The following is a 20,531-nucleotide window of genomic DNA, read 5'->3' on the forward strand; positions in this document are numbered from 1 at the left end:
CCCCCCCCCACCCACATAATGACAAATGTAAAGCAAACACTGCGTCGCATGATCATTCGCTACGTTCACAGTTTGCACACCTCACTCTTCCCATATCTGATTTAAACCTTTATATACACAAAACTAGTATTAACATGTGTGGTCAACAGAATCAGACTGTTTAAACCTATTAGCATGTCATGATACCACATCTCAAAATACACAAGCATTTACCTTCGCGTTTGATTGTGTGAGGTCAGCCGGTATTTAGTAGTAAATTAGAATTACACTTTTTGTCAGGGGACTGCAGCATGGCCACTAGTACAGCTCAGACATGGTAAATCACTAAACAACATCCACGCATTTGATGTGTGCTATGTCCTATGTGTGACTGCCCTGTGTGCATTATTACCGCATTTCTTTCTCTTGTATGTTTTTTCGAGTGGGGCCTCTACTCTTATTCCATAGAGCTTTGCAGGGCTAACCTCATTATTCTAAACTGTTCAAGCAGATGGGGAAAATAAAATCTCTGTCGGGGCCTCTGTGGTGACAGTCATGAACGATTTTCTTAATTAATTTTGTAAACCTATTCAATTGCTTATTCAGTGGATAAACAAAAACGCTGCTTCCCTGAGATCCTTGATTCTGCTTTAGTTTAAGTAGTATAAACAGTGCAAGAGAGGATCAATCTCTTTATCTGGGAACATTCTTTCTGCTGGGTTTCCACACCCTGATCTTCGTTCGCTAGTCCAACTCCAATCTGATCACCCCTGCAAAGCTTGACCCCATTTCGCGTCACTTTATGTCAGTTCTCAGAAATGCTGCGCTAATTAGGAACGTAAAATGGCCTTTGTATTATAGAAGCTGAGGTTTACACTATATTGGGTTTTATGAAGGTCAGATGCCACCTCCTGCTAGACTGGCATGGGGTCCACCCACTGCCCCTGCCAATGCCCTCCAATTCAGGTTGAAAACCGTCCTGCTATTCAATTGCTTATACCACGCACAAGCTCGGTCAGTGCACCTCACGCCAGACTGAATTATATAACCTGTTACCATAGTGCGTGCAACATGCACAAAGGCTACTCTACACCTCAAATTCTGACCTCGAATACTCACTACTTTGCCAGCGCTTGCAACACACAAGTGTTGCCGATGCACCTCGACCCAGGCCTTCATCTTCTCTGTTATTGTACTGCTTAAACTTCTCACAAGCTCTGTCCAGGCACCTCAGTCCACAATGCAATGCACTGACATGTAATCGTAAAGCACCCATAAAGCACGCCTGGCAGGCTAGTACTTCCACGTACACAAGCTCTGCCAGTGTACATCAAATCAGGCATATAGTATGACGTCTTGTCTTTGCTACCCCAAATGCAGTACCGTTTGTAGCTCTTTCAATGCTTCTCTATCCAACTTTATCATTCGTGCTCTTCCGGTGCCGTACTTTACTCCCGTTCTGCAACGTCATCTTATTTCGGAACAAGAAAATCACCCAACTGCAGAGCCGATGGTTGTACCACATAAACACCCTCTATGCGCCTCAATCCAGACCCACGGCCCCATTTGCCTTTCCACTACTATGGCACATGTTCTCTCTGAATGCACACCAACCCACACAAACACTAAGGGCCTCATTACGAGGCTTGCGCTGACGGAATGAAGGGGGCCGGTACGGGACCGTCCCCCTTCATTCCGTCAGGGCTGATTACAAGGTTCCCTTTGCGGGACCCGGATCAGACGTCTGGTAATATAATATAATAGCAATATATAACGTTATATATGCTAATGCAGGATCAAATCTTTACTCTGCCAAAGGACCCCAGGCCTGCAGTAACGATATATATTCTAATCCGGGATCAGACGCAAACTCGGGCAGTGCACCCCAGGCTCTGCAGTAACGTTAGAATCCCTCTGATGCACTAATAAAATACAACATGTTCAGCATATCAAAATCATACATGCACTAATAAAATACAACATGATGCTTGCCTGGAACCACTCGATCCCTGGACCTTGCCGCAGCCCACGTCTCCCAGTCCTTTTCAGTGCCTGGATGGAACACAGCCTGAGCCAAAGCAGAAACGTGCGCGCTCAGGCTGTTTATTTCCGGGTCGATCCACTGAGCATGTGCGATCATCAGGGGGGGACATGGCCACCATGGCTCTCTGACTCCAGTCCAGTCCATCGTTGGCTGGGCCCGCAGCAAGAAAAAAAGCACAAAAAAATACTTTTTTTTCGCACTGAACTGGGCATGTTATTGTCCATGCACAGTTTAGTGCATAAAAAAAGTATATTTCTTTTTGCTTTTTCGCGGGGTGGCCAATTGGGGGACCAGCATTTTTATAAGGGTGGCCATGGCCCCCCTTGGCCACCCCTTGACGGCACCCCTGCTCTGGGCCACACTTGCGACCTCTGGCCCAATCCACCAAATATAAGCCTGGAAAAGTGCGGCGGGGTGTGGCTTATTCCAATGCGTGGCGACGCCACCAAAGCACACACTTTGCTGGGCTCCATTTTGTTTCAGACTTTCAGTCAGGTAGCCAGCGTAGCAGTCGTGAGTCGCAGCCAGCAGCAGCCTGCCGTGTAGTGCAACTTTGCCGCTGGATCGGGTCCCTCCAATGTTGATCAGAGCCAGGTCCTGACTCTTAAGGTGAGGAGGAGTACTGAGGGACAACTTAAATATGGAGTCACTCACAGCCGGCCCGAGGCTCGGGTCATGGAAGAAGCCCCCATGGCCTAGCCAGGCCTTGCCAGAGCCCGTGTGTGCATCTTCCGGGACCGTAACCCTCCTCCTCTCCCCACCCCGACCTTGGTGCATGTACTATTAACAGGAAAAGGACTGAGGCCAGCTGCTGCAACTAACTATGCACTTTATTTGCGATTTGTGACTCTGAGGGATTGATTGTCCCCACTCTGTCTCATGCACAATCTATTGCCAAATTGTCAAAATGATCCATGGCTTTCATCTCTATGCCCATGGTCTCATTATTAAGGTGTGTTGTAATCAATAGTAGCATTTTTCACATTTCACCCTTTACATTTGATCAATTCTTATTATCTAATGACCAATATTGGACTGGCTGCTGGCACAAGGTTTCACTTTTTTCAAGACCTTTCAGGAATGTGTTGACAGATTACAAGAGGCAGTGCCATGCATTTGCTATTACGCTTCAATTACCATTGTAAGTATAAACACAGGCACAGCTGTGTTCCTGCATTCCTCAGGCGCGCTGCATGATCTGCGTTACTAAATCTTAATTTAGAGAACTGAAGATACTTTTTCACAGTGTGATGCCTGAGTCTCTCTCATGTTCGAATCACATCATTTCAAGCAATAAAATAAAACATTAAAAAAACAATGGGCCTCATTACGACCTCGGCAGCAGCCATGCCGCTATTGGTGAAATCGCATCCGGGTCCTCAGAATGAGGAATTACCGGGCCATTCAGAGTTCGGAAGGCCCGGTAATTCCTCCCTCCAAGAACCCGGACCCGGTCCTTCCCCATTACCATTTCAGCCCCCATAGGGCTGAATGGGAGAGGGAGCAAACAACGGGCCATTACAAGTTGGCCCGTTGTTTGCTCCCTCTTCCCCTCGCGGGACTCGGTAAGCACGCCTGGTTTGACCAGGCGTTGCTTCCTGGGTCCCGCGAGGGGACCTCGTAATGAGGCGGTACGGGGTAAACGGCGCTGGCACCTTTTACGGCGCCGTTTACCCCATACCTGCACGGTCGTAATGAGGCCCAATGTACTGTAGAGGAGGTTTTGAAATCAATATCCAGAAATTTAAATTGTATGTTGCTATTCAAACAAGAAAATTGAATATCTTGAACCAGAAGGGCTTTGTTTTCATCTAAAATGATGCAATAAAACTGAGACTCTAGCTTTCACGTTCCAATGTATTCTTTGTATGCATTTCCCACTGTCTGATTGACCTGACAGTTTATGGCGGCCGCAGCCTTCCAGTGAGGTCACTCACGGCCCGGGTCGCGGTAGTAGTGGGATGCCCACCCCGCCTAGTCAGCCAGGCCTTGCTTGCCAGGGCTGCGTGCGGCCTGTCGCGCCACTGACTGAGAGCCGTTCCAGGGCCGGCCGCTGGCGGTGAGTGTTATGGCAGCCCTCACCAGGGTGTAATTCAGTAATTGTTACTGTGAGGTGGCCGAGTGCTGTTAGTACAATGCAGCAGCGTGACAAAGCCGTTGCAGAATTGGGAAAGGGGAGGTGGCAGAAAGGGAAGTACTGAGAGTGGTCTCTAACATGTATCCACCATTTTCACATGCTGCGTGTGTGGATGCTAAAAATGTTCAATGTCTTTCTCTGCAAGTGCAATGCAACTTGTCTTTCTGGCACATAGCCAACCCGAGAGATTTAAACCCTGTTTCAGTCTGATGCCCTGGTAACATGGGCCTTGACACATTGCTACATATGATTATCCATTCTTGTATGAAATGTATGTCACAATACAGCAGAGGCCTTCAAACTGTGGGGCGCGCTGCCCCAGGGGGGTGCTGCCGCAGCCAGAGGGGGAGGGGGGCGCTAGAGCCCAGCATGAAATGTAAAAAAACAAAAAAAAGAACTTTTTTTAGATTGGGGGAAATGGGCAGGGGCAGCAGCTCACATGGTCGGACTGGACCATAAACCGGTCTCAGGCACCAATAAAAAAGTGGCCCGCAGTTGTAAGTCGATATTAATTCCTTTAGTCACAGACTCTTTTTATAGTACCCAAGGGGGGGGGTTTATTAAAATGTAAGCAAATTGTGATATTTAAAGAATATTTATTCAGTAACAATGGTCAAAAATACTAGCTGCATAGTGAAGTAACTCATGAAATTGGCCCACATTGGCCAAAAAAGTGGCCCATTTTGGTGGCTCATCCATATTGGGGGTCCAGTGTTCCCGTCGCCTATTATGGAGGAGCCGAGGAGCCAGCCCAGTGAAACACTGAGCACTCCCTCAGCTGCTTTTTCCAGCTGAGGGAGGGCTTTTGGGCTGTCTGAACTGTCAAAGGGAAACAATGTTTCCCTTTGACAGTTCCGTTCCCCAGCCGCACATGCTCACTGAGCCATGCAACGATGGCGGCGTTTTGCTTTGCCAGCTTTGCATAACTCATTGGAAATGCTAGCTGGGGCACTGCATGTCTGTATGTGCGAGGGGTAGCTCATGCGCCTCCTCGCATATACGGAGAGAGCAACCTGGAGCGGGGCATTTCAGCTCCCACACGCAGGCCCCTGCAGAAGGTACGTTTATGTTCATTTATTTTATGTTTAAATATGTGTATGGATGGATGTATGCTTGTGTTATGAGTGAGTGTATGGTGATGAGTGCTTGTATGAATGATAGAGTGGTGTGTGTGTGTGTGTGTGTGTGTGTGTGTGTGTGTGTGTGTGTGTGTGTGTGTGTGTGTGTGTTTTGGTCCATTGAGCTGATTTTGGCCAGTGGGGGATCGAGGAGGAAGGATGGTTGCACAACAAAGTATTTAAAAAATGCCTTTGTTACACAATCCCCCTACCCACCTGCCAAAATCAGCTCTCCTTCTGAGGCGCTGTGGAGCCCAGGGGACAGGGATGGTATTTTTTTACTGCATATCTATCATAGATGTCCAGTAGAAAATACCATGCTTTCCCCTTGGGCTCTAGCACCAATAATAAATTGTTTGGCTTTTTACCCATTTTTATTTTAAAGTATGATCTAAAATGCAATATTGTAAACCATTATTTTAAAATAATTCACTGCGAGTAAACCACCTGAACCCCCCCCTTGATTGGATCGGGCTCCCTCGCTGTGCTCGGTCGCTATGCCCTTTTTCTGGGAAATATTTATGCCCCTCCATTTAAAAAATTCACCAGCCCCCACTGGGCCTTGCACTGTGTTGGGAACGGGGTGGGCAGCGGACAGGTACTGTGGTGGGAGCAGAATGGGTAGGAGCACTGGGATAGTGGTGGGAGCAGGGTGGGAAGAGCCCAGGGTCTGTGATGGGGTCGGGAGAGCCCAGGGATTGGGTAGGAGTGGGATGAGGAAGCCCAGCGACTGTGATGGGAGGAGGTGGGGGAGCCCAGAGACTGTACTGGGAGTAGGGTGAGTTTACGGCACGCAATCGTTCATAGCCATTTGTACATACTGTCCATTTGGCATATTTGGGGGGGCCCAGCCTGCCCAAAATTTGCTCAGGGGGGGGCCCAGGCCAAAAAAGTCTGAAGACCACTGCAATAGAGTGATATCGTAACCATATTTTTCTTAGTGTACTGAGGGATAATGCTTTATGATGCCACTTCCTGTGATGTCACCTGTGGGGGACGGGCGTGTAATGTCACTTCCACTACCCCCAGCATTTTGGTGAAATGACGTCCCTGCACAGGAGAAAGCTTTCCAGAGCAAATAATGAACAGCATGCAAAACACATGAAACAAGTTACATCCCAATACAGGCATTTGTTGAAATTACTAAAGGAATTTGAGCCTGCAACAACATGCCAACTCCATCTCACAACCCATGTGATGCCATCTCCTCCTGTTTTAACTACATTTCTGTTGTCCATGGCAACCGGGACAAGAAAACAGGAAACCACCCCAGAAAACCTTGTGACGTGCAGCAGTAGCTGCCTGATGAGAATTCTCCTACGGTGGAATGCAGCTAGCGTTCGAGGATCTCGTCATTTCATGCCCAGCCAAAAGATCCTTCCACAAGATTCCACGACACCTAACTTTAAGCTTCTAATAAAGAACACGGTGGGAAACCATAAGATCCGACCAACTACTGCCCTGTGTACAACACACACCCCCTTGCCACACTACTGGAGAGAATAGTCACCTACCAGCTTCTTGAGCTATAATGGACCACGCACAGGTGGGATTCAGACCACTGAGTGGATCATCATCATCCCTGTCAATCTGGGATCACCTGAAATGAATTGCAGATATATACCTCTCCCCACCCCCCCACCCCCCACGTCCTTGTAGATGTATCAGTGACATTTGAAACATTTAGCCACAATCTCCATAAGGAAAGACTGAAAGGAGCACAGGCCAGACAAGCGCAGTACACCAGTGGATGACATCCTTCCTCACTGACAGGACAGAGATAACAAGCATCCAGTCCCTTCCCACTCCTGTCTAACATCTGCATGGCTCAGCTCATGGGAATCCTCCAAGAATCTGCAAATCATATGCAAGCTCAATCAGCACACACAGCATGAACCAGTGTTGGATCTTTGCCCCGCAAGTCGCCAGACGACAAGCCGCAGGGACTGGGAGATATTGGGACAAGGTAATTCTGTGTGTGTGTGTGTATGTGTGTGTGTCTCTGGAGGGTGTCAGGGGCATTGGGGAGCGAAAAGGGGCTGAGAATAGGAGGGACGCCATGTAACTGTCATAATCCCGGCCGTTGACGACCGCCCAAAATCTGCCTAAAAAAGCAGGCTTTTTTCCATGCAGTCTTTAAAGGCATGGTCTAGTAAAAAATGTTATTTAGAAAATAGATAGGCAACATAAAAAAATAATACTAGCATTCTCTTTTTTAAAACTTCCTATGTAAAATTTTGAGCTATTCAAGCTCAAAATTCGCAAAAGCAAGCACATGGACGCATCCATTTTGTGAACTGGATGCCCTCCTGTGCTGGCTTTTGCTTTTGCGGCACTAATGAAGGAAAAGCCAGCCAGCTGTAGTAAACAAAAGCCACCGCTGGGTGGCTTTCCCTTCATTAGTGCTGTACGCGGAGGACGGGGACCGGAGACCAGAGCAGGAAAGCTGCAGCTGAATCTCGGTAAGTGCTATTTATTTAAAAAAAAAAAAATAAGCACTAGCTGCGTTTTTTTTCTAAGTTTTCCGGGCTGGAGGAGCCCGGAAAACTTAGAAATAAAACCGCAGCTTTAAAAACGTTGTATTTATGTTTGCGTCGCTTTTGAAGCGACCGGAAACAAACACAACGTTATTGTGTTGGAAAACGCTGCGGTTTTCCTTTCCAAGGAGCCTGAGAAACTCGGAAAGAAAAACCGCAGCGTTTTCCAACACAACCGCGTTGTGTTTCTGCCTGCTGTGGCTATCACTTTGGGTCTCTGGTGGAGCACCAGAGACACAAAGTGAAAGCCACAGCAGGCAGAAACACAACGCGGTTGTGTTTACATGCCGTGTAGTGTTTCTGCCTACAGCCGATTTCCCATTTGGGGCTCTCGGGCTCCCCGTGGGGAGCCCGAGAGCCCCAAATGGGAAAGCAGATTCAGGCAGAAACAACGCGGTTGTTTTCCGCAATGCTGCGTTGTTTCTGCCTGAATCTGCTTTCCCATTTGGGGCTCTCGGGCTCCCCATGGGGAGCCACCCCAGACTCAAACCCAACACAACTGATGGTACAAATGTGCTTTACCAAGGCACAAATCCTTACAAGCATCTTTTGTCCCGACAAAAGAGGTGCCTACCCCGACTTCAAAAGTAATCAGGAATCTGGGATTCTCGATTGGTACCCACCTCACTCTGGAACCACAAATGAAAGGCATTGCGTGAAAATATTTATTGACACTCCTGTGCTCCTCACAAACAGCAACTGCCCTGGACTTCCAGAATGTATATATTGAGACAGCTTAAGAGACCGCAAAAGGCTTCTGTAAGACTACTACTGTGACTGGATGAACAGCAACACACAACACCAGCACTTTGCGCAACGCCCTGGCTACCGGTCAGGCGCAAGGGAACATTTAGCGGCATAACCATAGCCCATGCAACACAACATTGGATTTGGGTTGGAAGATCGAAGCTGAAATGTTCGAGGGAGAAAAGACCAAAAGTTATTTTTCTGAAAATAACTTTGTCTTCTCTCCCCTGAACATTTCAGACTTTGCCCTTGACCCACTCCCTTACTTACCTGTGGGCGGCACACCTCCTCGTGTGCCGCCGTCACCAACATCTCTCTGCGATGCCGGTTACCTTCACCTGCGTGTATGGGAGCCGGCAGCCGCAGCGTCTGCTTTTAAAAAATATATATATTTTATTGAGTCGGGAGCGGGGGACACCCCCACAACCCCCGCTAACATTACAGTGAAGAAGGGAGCAGGGGAGACCCCCGCAGCCCTTCTACACTGTAATGTTTTGTATGGCATATTTGTTCGAATTTTAAGGCTACACAAGATTTTCATATAGCCAAATTCAGACAAATATGCCATACGGTTTGTTTTCTGGCTTTTTGGACGATTCCCACACCATTCAGGTCAAGGGACCGAAATTCTTCCAGAATAAAATCTAGCACTATAAAGTTAGAAGGACACTTTGGTCGCCCGAGGCTGCCTTTTCCCGGTAGCACTGCACAGCACAACACCTCAAGGAGGCTTCTCTTGCACCCTTAAGTTGACTAACCTGTAGAGCATCAGGCCCATGAGAATATGATCCTCGAATGGCCGCCGCCCACTCTTCACCTAGTTCCATACAAGAACCGCCAAAAAGTAGAAACCTAGGCAACATCAAGGAAAAATCGCAAGGGCCCTGTGAAAGGGAGATGTTAAGACAAACAAATCAACGGAAAGTCTCCTTTGCTAGACATAGCAAGCACTCCTGTTCAATCTTAACCCAGGCTGAACCTAGCCTTGCTCCCCTTCTGCTGACACTCCCCTGCTGCTCACCTCTCTTTTGTCCCTTGGTTTTGTTACTTGTTTTTTGTGCGCCCTGAAGACCAGGGACGTGTGGCGCTTTATAAAAATTCAGATAAATAAATAAATAAAATAGAAAACTAGCTTCGAGAAACATAATAGATGAAATCAGAAGAGAAACACATTTGCCCATCTTACAGTGCACCTAGGGCAACTTGGCTGAATGACCCACCCAAAACAAGCTCTCCTCCTTTATCACTAAAAGCACTTTTCTAACCAAGCACTAACCCACTAAACCCACTCACCCAAGCCAAGCCCACAGTCATTCACTACCAGGCAAGAGACTCGCACAATTCACGACCACAGACATCATGCTGTGTCAAACTGGAAAGCGCAGAACCCTGCAACACAATGCAACAGATGTCTGCACTTTGGTATGCTATTCTGTGCTGCTTCCTCTTGGGCTCTGTCAAAATCTGCAAGGACCCCCTGGGACGCACCTCATCACAATGCACCTGAAAACGCATCCTACCCCATACTCTGACTCATCTTATCGTTGAATTAAAGGGCTATGCCGTTGTGCCACACCATGCTGCAATGAACTGATGATGCACCGTATAGACACAGACACTAACCCAAGACTGGTGATTGATGCAGTGGCCGCAATCTTTGCTGTAGTCTGAAATGTATCCATCTCTATTCTATTGCTAACATCTAACTTTTAACCTTCTACACTAACAAACATACGCAAACCACAATAGTACCCTCCACCGGCCTTCCTATCTCCAGACAATACACATCAGACAAACCGGGCACTCGTACAACTCCATCGACCGCCCTTGCCACCTCACCAAATGGTTACACTAACCCACAGGCAGGTGACGGGCTCTCGATTTCTGAACACCAAGCCCAGCAAAATCTTAGTTCATATTGCACACAAAGCACACACACATTCGCACAGAAGCAAACATAACAACATATCCTGCCTCACACAGATTATCTAATTGCAATCTCTGCTCTGTTACCTCTGTTCCCACTCAGCCTTCCATAACCCCACCTTTTTACTTGCAGGACCCGAAGCGGTAAGAGGCCATGAAAAGTGCCAAAGGTGTACTATGCCAAGACTGCGTAACATAACAAGGAAATTCCAGTTTCATTTGTGCGCATGCATCCGATCCATGCCAAGTGTGTAATAACATTTAAATTGATGATACAAATGTAATTAAAAAAAGAAAGATAATGGTGATATTGACCATTTGTTTAGAGCACACAATACATGAAACTGTACTTAATATCATTATTACCCAACTCAATGGTCCTGATTTCATCAACCGTGAAAGGATGAATGCTACATTGTACTTTATGGAATTCCAAGCAGTTGGCTGGGTTACCCCACCTGATGCCAGCAAACCTCAAAAAGGGTCTTCAAAAATGAGGTTTTATTGTTTGTACTGGCCCACCAACCAAGATGAGGGCCAGAGTGAAGTGAGGGCACCTTAAGGAGAGCAGAGGTACAGTTACCAACAGGCAGAGGCATTGCTAGGGACTGGCTGAGGGGGCTATAGCCCCAGGTCTTTTGTTTGTAGCACAGGATAGAAGTTCAGGGGCAACAATCAAAAGGCTAGCTGGCCCCGAGTCCCGACAGTCCCGACAATAGCATAGCCCCATATCTTTTCCACACCTAGCAACACCCCTGCCAACAGGGTCAACCTACTTTGGAGGGGAGTAACGCCATTAGCACCTGCCACCGAATTAAGTAATTGAGAAGGAAAACTTTATTTATTTATTTTTACATTTGTTAAGCGTGAAAAACTAAGCACGCATCAAGGCTCTGAAACTTGAGTTGGGGTGGGGGAAGGGCTACAGTGATTGGAATGATGGAGGGGAGTCGTTACAGTACAACGATAATGAAAAGTAACAGATGGTGAGGGTAAAGGAGTCTTGTCATACAGGTCAAAGTCAGTTAAACAGGCAAGTTTTAGTTGTTTTCTGAAAGGCCAGTAGCTAGGCTCAGCCCGCAAGTGGAGGTGAGGGGATTGCTCCAAAGGCAAGCTGCTGTGACTGGGAAGCTGGAGCCTCCAGCTCTGCTGCATTTGAAGCGGAATTTTGAAGTTTATCCTTTCTTTGATAGGTAGCCAATGTGCTGCTTTTCTGTGGGCTGCGACATGATCCCATTTCGATAAACCCAAAGCCGCTCGGAGAGCATTATTCTGGATGGACTGGAGCTTGTGGAGATTGCATTCTGAGGTACCAGCAAAGAGGTAATTGCAGAGGTCCAACTGGGAACCAATTACTGCTCTGGCAATGGTCATGCGGTCCTGTGGGGAGAGGAGGTGCCTGGTAGCGTTCCGTAGTTTAGTGGTATGGGTTGTCAAGGATATAATTGCGTTCACTTGGAGTGTCATGCTGAGGCTGCAATCTAGGTAGACAAGTGTTTTGACAGAAGTGGAGACTGGGATAGGGCAAGCGTCAATGGTAAATGAACGGAAGGCAGAATCGAGTTTGGCAAGACGTGAAGGGGGTCCACAATCAGGATTTCCATTTTGTCATCTTTTTGACAGAGCTGATGTGAGGCCATCTAAGCTTGGATGGAGTCATAGATGGTATTGATTTAAATAGAGTCTTGGTCGTACATTTCTGAGAGGGGGATAAGGATTTCACAGTCCTTAGCATAGTTAGTGTAAGATGTGCCCAGGGATGCGAGAAGGTCGAAATGGGTTTAGTGTAGATGTTCTATTAAGTGGGAGAGATGTAGGAGCCTTGAGATACGCTGCAGGGGACTTGTGTGGGGTGGTGTGGGCTGCAGCACTGCCGGCGTACAACCAGGCTGTTCTGTCCATGAGGAACGAGGCCACCCATGTAGAAGTTGGCTGCTGAAATTAGGTAATGGCAAAGAGATTGGTGGTTGACCAGGTCGAAAGCAGCCGATAGGTTTATGAGAAGAGGGAGAGTGAAATTGCCAGAGTCACGGATGTCATCTAGTTGATTTTTCAGGTCAAGAAGAGTTGATTCAGTGCCATGGCCTGGTCTGAAGCCTGACTGACAAGGGCTGAGCATGTTGTATTGTTCCAGGTAAGCTTGTATTTGCGTTTAGGCAGCAGTATCAAGAATTTTTAGGAGAAATGGGACAGTGGTGATGGGCCTGTAGTTGGTTGGAATGGTAGGGTTGAGGGTGGCTTTCTTGATGAGGGGAGAGATCCAGGTTTCTTTGAGGTTCGGTGGGATAGAGCAATGGGAGAAAGAGCCGTTGACAAATGCAGTGATGATGGGGGCGAGGGCTGAGGCACAACTTACCAGAAGTAACCATACGGATTCCCTGAAGTCTGTTTTCTATGTTAATGATGATGATGTCACCAGCACAGAAAGTGGACTTTAGGGTACTGTAATGATTTAGTGGCAACTTCTGGTAAGCTTTGTATTTTATTTCCTTAATTAAAACTAGCCTACAGCCCCCGCGCCATGTTTGAGTGGGTGCTCAGGGGAGAAAGGCCGGCTTCATAGTGTGCGAGATGGGGAATGGTTGTGACAGGCATTGACATGCAGCACTCAGGCTGAGCGGAACATGGACTTCTACCCCACATGCTCCTACCATCCTATCAGTAGCCATTTGGAAGCTGCAGAGAGGTTAGAAGAGGTACAAGGAGTGGGAACTGCAAAAAGTAAACAACTCTTTTACAGCATCTAGTTTAAGCTTGGTTCTCAGTGCTGCTCATATGACCTCTAAAATAGGGGTGCAAAGAGCAGTGCCAGGACTATTCACACCTGGGGAAGCGCACTACACCAATCAGGAGGCTGGGAACGTCGACAGAATCTGCACATACTTCCTGCATTCTTCCAGCCACCTATGCCCCTTCCCTGTGTACTGCCATTATTTTTTTCCCACGCCCACTCCAACAACCAACACCCCACTCTGATCCCCATTCCCCCACTAACTCCCGCACCTGTCCTACCTTCCATCATGGGGCCTCTTACTCCCAGCCCGCCATGCTCGCTTTCTGTCCTTGCTGCTATAGAAATAGAAGAAAAGGCCGGCTACCTGCGGGTTTGGTCTTGCGCTATACCAAACAAACAAACAAACAAACAAACAAACAAACAGAGGGGCTTAGTCCTGTCTCTATGTGCTATGGCGGCAGTGATCTTTGTTTTTTTATTGGAGATTAGATACTCGCAAACCATGCGGCTCCTATCCCAATTAAAGAAAACATGTTTCTACTATTTGCACCTTGGTAGGAGACCCGGCCATCACCTCCTTGTTCGGGGGCACACAGGACCGGTAAACGGCCATGAGCCCTCGCTTCACTGAGACCTGCTGTAGGCTCCGGCTGGCAGGCCGTTACCACCCGGTTTGCCCCGAACGTGGGGGTGTTAACTATATTATCCATGGCGATCCTCAGTTGACATCCTTGGTCAGAAGATTTAGCTAACAGAAATTATTTGGTGAAACACTATTAAAAAACAGAGCTCACACAGTACAGAGGTGTTATTTGCCACCGAATGCAGACAGTTTCAAATGTCCACGTATCTTTACTTCTACCCACAGTAAAGAGGGTGAATATGAGATTCCACAACTGTACACATTACGTCTGCCAACACGTGGGGTGGCATAAAACAGACGTTTATTTGGGTGTACATTGTACTCATAGTACACTGGGATCTCTGCAGCAGATGCATAACCCACGTTGACTGTCACCCGCCATTTCAACATGTAACTTGTTGACTTTCCTACAGATCTCTGTAGCAGGTGAATTCACCCACTCAGCTTTCTTAGTGGAATTAAATCCTCTGTCCTGCAGGCAGGGGTGGACTGATTACCAAAAGTGGCTCTCGAAATACTTTTCAAAGTGGCTTATATTACAGAGTAGGACTCGGGGGTTGTCGGCCAACAACATTTGGAAACATTTATCCAAAATAGACCATTTCAAAATGCATTTACCCCTAGGTAGTTATTAGCAAGTAGTAAAATATAGCAACACAAAAACACATTTGTTATGAGTGAGGAATAACACTAAAATCTTTATAGCAGATGTTTGCTTCAAAAGGATGTGGGGATAAGGAGAGATGAAGGGTCATCTCCAGAGGCGCTTGTGAGTCACTAATGCTTTTTCTCTCTCTCTCCCTCAAACATATGTCAGAAATTATGCCAAAATCTATTGGGCCATGTTGTAGCTCCATTGGCCACACCCCCTTAGTTACGCTTCTTAGGCCATAAAAACACGCACATACTTCTTTCATTGAAGTTTAAGCCAGCCATCTTTTTCAATTCCACTGAAAGCTCTGCCAGCTGGTGCATTAACCTATCGAGCTATCTTACCTGCTGTCTATGGCCACCCCTTGCTGCAGGAGCTGTTTCAGCGCGTGGACGTGTCCAGCGCAGGCGGCCTTGTGAATATGGCTCCAGGATCCCGGAGAGTCGATGGACAGCTTGGAGACACTTGTTTTCGGATCTGCCTCGAGGCTTGTCTCGTCAATGAGTTCCATCCACCTCCTCATTAGTTCCCCTTCGCGGCCCACACCTGTCACCTGTTAAAGAGAAGGCGTGAAGAACACTGCGTCAGAGCGGATGGACACGCGCCCTCTCTGGTGTGTTACACTAACACCTGACCCATCTGTCTTTCTGATAAAACACCAGTGCGAAATCAATATATTGCTTTATTTTGAAAGGGATTAAACAAGTTGCCTTCTATAGAACATTCTTCTGCGTTTCTTTTGCTCGAGCCTAGAGCTGCAATGGGAAATTTCGGTCAGATTTCTACTCGAGTGGATCCCTCTGCAAGTCCAGTAGCACTGGTGTTCACCGTGTATCCAGGCGCGCAAAACGGGCGAGTTTGGTGGGGAGTAGGGGTGGTGGGGGGGACAAGATTGCTTTGCTCTTGTGTTGATGGGTGCGCAGTGCAGACTGGAAGAACTTTGAGCCCTGGCAAGGCCCGGCTGAAGATGGGCGGGGGCCTGTTGTGTCTTAACTACGCACACACGTTAACAGAAGACGTGGACAACGACTCCGTGCTTCTACCTCCTTTATTCAACATGCATCAACTGCCTTGTCCCTCCCTCGTCCCCCCTTCCCCTCCTCCTCTGGCTTCCCCTTTCCCATTGCAGTCCCTCCCTCTTAAAGGGGCTGTGCTCTTCTCCTTTGTAACATGGCCCATTTCAACATGATGGTTGGGGGCTCCCCTTAGAGCCAAAAACAGTGTGAGGTGCACACATTATAACAGAGACAAAGAAATACACACAGCGGTTAATAGCTGCCGATTATCACGAGACTGCCAGCCAGCAGGGAGCTGAAACACTAAAAGCCCACAAATTAGCCACTCTTTTTTTTCCAAACACTGGTTCCTCCTCATCAGCCCCGTGCTGTCAAATAAGTATTTATAGCTTTTCAGTGGGCATTTAATGTTTCAGCACCCTGATGTCTGGCGTCTACTGATAATTGGTGGATATTAACCCACTGGTGTAGTTCTTAGTTCTAAATGTGTGCGTTGCAGCGCTTGCGTTAAAAGCTTCCTTTGCTGGAGCCCTTCAGGTCGCCATGTCCAAGGGACGGCCTGAAGGACTCCAGCAAATGAAGTAATCTATTGCAGTATCATAAGAAGGCTGAGGCCTCTTTCATTTGAAAAGGTGAAAAACCCTGACATTTGTCCTAATAATAAGTTTGCCGGTCCGGAAACAACAGTGCCGGTAAACTTACCGCCACCGTTGTTTCTGTACCGGCACACTGCAACTCTGCAGGCGGGTGCCCTCCCGCCTGGCAGGTCAGACCGTTAGCAATGGTGTTGGTGCTCCCGTGTCCCCCTTCCCATAGAGTCCTATGGGACTCTATGGGAATGGGGACTAACGAAATTACCAGCGCCAGACTTCCGGGCCGTCGTTCTTGGAATAGCCCGGTGGCACCGGGAAGTCAGGCGCAGGTAATTTATTATGGGTCTGGAAGCAACCCGTTTGTAGCACTGGCAGGGTTTCCCCCGGACCTGCAACGAGGCCCACTGTCCCTGGGCCTGAGTGCCAGTTAGTTCATTTGAATTTCGTATCATGAGCATTGAGGCATTTGTGTCCAGAATAAGGCACACCCCTTGCCACATCCATTTTATAAACATGAAACCCCTAGGAAAATAGAAGCTGGATAGAAGAAAGAAAATCATGCTTTCAGGTTTCCTTTCTAACACAGCTTTAGTTGTCTTTCTAATCTGTGTTCTTATGATGTAAAGGCAAAAATTACATTTCACTAAATTATGTCTCATACAACTTTGAATGATGACATGCTGAGATGGTTCTGACTCATTTGAATGCAGGGACTATCAAGGAGTTAAAGGTGTAACAAGATCTGCAGATGTGCATTGACCTGCTGGCCAGATATAGAGATGGCAATTCATAATTATGCTTCTGATCATTTTCTTAGTGTTATAAGCAGGTGTACAATCACGGTTGTTAGCGTTATTTTAAGCTGTGAAATCCAATAATTGTGTGCAGGAGTTTGGTGGTTTAAGAACCTGCAGTGGAGGCCTAACTCTGGGTTTCACATAAATCACTGCAGCGGAAGAGTAACCCACCAACTGGACATACCAAAACACAGTCACAGGATGGAGAGTTGAGAGTGATTCTTTAACCATGTTATATATTGCACCCCAATAACAGAATGGTTTGCTGTTTAAGAAAAGTTACCATTCCCGCCCAACTGAATTCATCTGGAAGGATGAGGAAAGTTAAAAGAAATCTGGCAAGCAAGAAATTCCCATGAATCAGATTTTTTCTTGCTATATCTTGTCTACCGGCACAACATCCCGGTGTCAGTCTGGACCACACGGATGCTCTTGCATTTCAGGAAGGACCTAAAGACCTTCCTCTTATGTCAATACCTAAGTGTCACCTTGTCACCACATCTCATCCCACCCCATTACCGGAACATCACCGGCCACATACTGTCACACCATCCTTACCTCATTTGCCATGCTCAGCAATATTGACAGTGCTTTGTTGCTTTGTAGCTGGGTTTGTGTTATAAAACCCCCCAAATGCAAATTCAAATAAAAGAATTTAGGCACACCTAACATTATGCTGGCTCTTCCCAGTCCCTACCAACATTTTAGACTCATAAGGCAGTCAAATAACCTTCCAGATAATATTTGCTACCAAAATCATACTCAGCTTGTCACATTGGACAAGAGGCTGAGCCGGGTACATTGATGCGTGGTTGACTTTTTCCCATTCCTCGTAGCCTTTCTCAGAGGCTTTCCTGTTATGAAGTCTCCAGGTTTTATTTTTTGTTGTTGTACTTGTTCTGCACAGCATATAACCATATTATAGCCATCTTGCTCCCATACACAGTCATGAACCTTACTTTTCCCAATGAAAATGATCTACAAGTCGCAAACTTGCCTGGAGGCCATGGATCATGGAGTCCCTCACTGTTGATGTGTCATATTTATACATACCGGTGAGTACATTTCAACAAAGCTTTATGTATTGCCAAGTGGCATGTGTGACACCTCATCTAGCCCTGGCTGTTCAGTCAACTGCAGTTTGCATTCTGGGAAATGTAGTCTAGCTTTTCCCATATGTTTTGACCACAAATCATCAATTGTAAAATGTCCTTGGCTATAATGCAAAGGCTGATTGATTGTTAGCTTCCTTCCCACCACTATCTGCTTACTCCGTGGTGGTTGTGAATGAGAGATGTATAGCCGCCCCCCCTCCCCCCACCAGCATGTCCCTGCCTTGTTTGTTTCGTTCCTTTGTTGTGATCCCACTGCATGCTTATTCAACCATAAGTAACTATAGGTACCAGAATGTGAAGAAAAAAAAATCTGTGTTAGAGTGACGGCCCACAAGTGATATACTGGATACACAGAAATAGAGTTCTCTATATTATTTGCACGGCAAGATGCAGAACTTCGTGCACTGCGGAATAATCTTGTAAACAGGCAGTGCCTAATAAAATGCCAGCTGAATGAATATATATCATGTGCAGCAGGTTCATTTATTGATTGGATTTTATTTGTGAGGCGTTATCCACAATCCTTTCTCTGGAGGGCCTAGAAGTCTAAACCAGATGTCTTAGTATGCCCGAGTCGAGGTGTGAATGCTTCATTTTGTGGTGTCTCGCTGCATTCAGGCATTAACGCGTTTTCCTTTTTTATTTATTTGCTGAGCTATAGGTGACAGAACGCAAACAAGAGAGGAAGGTCTGGATGCACTATTCACATGTGATACGGGGACAACTCGAGAGGTCTGAAGTCTGCCGTTGTTTGGTTGAATGAAGAATATTTGAAACAGGCATCCAACACGTTGTTTTAAAATATCTAAATAAAATGTGCAGTTTCACCAAAAGATTACATATTTTTTCTTGTTAACAAAGCAGTCCGCTTTGTACATTTCTAAAAGTATGTAGTTGACCTTTTCTATATTAAATGAAATAATTAGTTTATGTGAACGTTATTGTGGGGACCTGGCTTTAAAATGCCTAAAACCTGTCACATTTAACAGAATCAACATTAGCACTTTCCACGAAGAGTGATAATGTTGTATATTAAAGGTTCACAGAAGATCAACTTGTCCCCAGGACCCATTTCCCAATACTTGGTTCCTGTTAGGAAGCCCTTCTCGGACAGTACAGCTGTAAACCACAGCTCCAAGTTAAGCCACAGAATTAAAATATATTTGAGAGCATAGCAGGAATACGTATCATGACAGGTCTTGTCCAAACGCACACCTTCAGACACCAAAGCTCTCTCTTTTTCAGGCAACTCACACCTCCTGAAGCTACTCCCCCTTCCTGCAAGGTTCAAAGCCCTTTTCTTGGGACTCCAGAGTTTTCACAGCTAGAAACAATTGTGTGCAGGCGCTTTATAAATGGCATATCATATATCATATCATATCAATGCTGTCCCACAGTAGATACATCCAGATGTATTATCAGTAATCCGGAGAATGGGGCACACGTGTATGATAATGATCAGTCAGGGCGATATCTGGGCAGGTGCAAACTCTAGTTCAGAAGGGAGAAGTTGCGTACCCATCGAGTGCTAGGATGCATTGGCCAGGGATGTGCTATGTTAGCTGTTTGTAGAGAGTTAGTGTTCGGTTGTTTGCAGTCTGTTGGGAGGGGAATTACAAAGCAGTGAAAGACTTGATTTGTTGGCGTTTAGTGTGTTTTACAACAGACCGTGAGTAGTTGGTGGGTGATGTTAGCAGAAGGCTGGAGTGGGATACTAGAGAGTGGACTACATAGGTGCCTGTGAACCTATAACAACTCCTAAGGAAATGTATGGAAGAAAATCCGAAGGGTGGTTACAAAATCCCTCCAGAAAACGTTTGCTTTCAAGTCCGAACATTCCCTACAGGAATGGGAAAGGAGTTGCAACATGGCACTTGACTGACTTGGAGAAACAGTCAGTTCCCTGATACAAAATCCGGACAAGCTAAAACTGAAACTGTACAGACGAGACTGGATTCAGACACATGACGAGCGGGAGTCCTGTAAACTGTATGGAAAATCTTGGGGAGAGGAAAGAAAGTTGAAAATCTTGCCAAAGTACTTGCAACTCTTCCCAAATTGGTATCTTAGGCAGCCATTTCTGAGAATATGACTTAATTTGTTCCCAAAAAGATAAATTTTGGGCCCTCAGAAAGAAGGCGAGGGCGTACTGGGATGCCGACTGTGTAAAAATGAAAATTAATGTGAGACCCTCTACCACCTGGTCATGGTATGTCCAGCAGTATCAGACTTAAGGATAGCCCTGATGCCAGAGGCAATCAAGAAACACGGACACCGACCCAAGAAGGAATGGTGGAAGATTCTATTAACTGGAGAGCGAGTCTCGATCACGTTCGGCGTTTGTGAAACTGGTTCTTGCCATTTTCAAGAAGATTGCAGAACCTGTACTGTAATCATGTTATGTGACAAGTATATGGGAAAGACCTAAGGGCTAGGAGATTCAGAATTTAAGAGACTAAAAGACTAAAATTCAGATAAGATAAACTGGCTGAA

General features: G+C 46.5%; 1 protein-coding gene across 1 annotated transcript in view; it reads right to left on the bottom strand.

The window, feature by feature from the left end:
* Positions 1 to 20,531, bottom strand: part of ANKRD65 (ankyrin repeat domain 65) — a 212,739-nt gene that overhangs the window by 79,417 nt on the left and 112,791 nt on the right. Inside the window, exon 2 of the mRNA XM_069610122.1 lies at positions 14,862 to 15,070. Within this exon, the coding sequence (XP_069466223.1) occupies positions 14,862 to 15,070 (209 nt within the window). The remainder of the gene's footprint in view (positions 1 to 14,861; positions 15,071 to 20,531) is intronic.

This window comes from Ambystoma mexicanum, chromosome 8 (genome assembly GCF_040938575.1).
Source record: "Ambystoma mexicanum isolate Mex_15411 chromosome 8, UKY_AmexF1_1, whole genome shotgun sequence".
NCBI lineage: Eukaryota > Metazoa > Chordata > Amphibia > Caudata > Ambystomatidae > Ambystoma > Ambystoma mexicanum.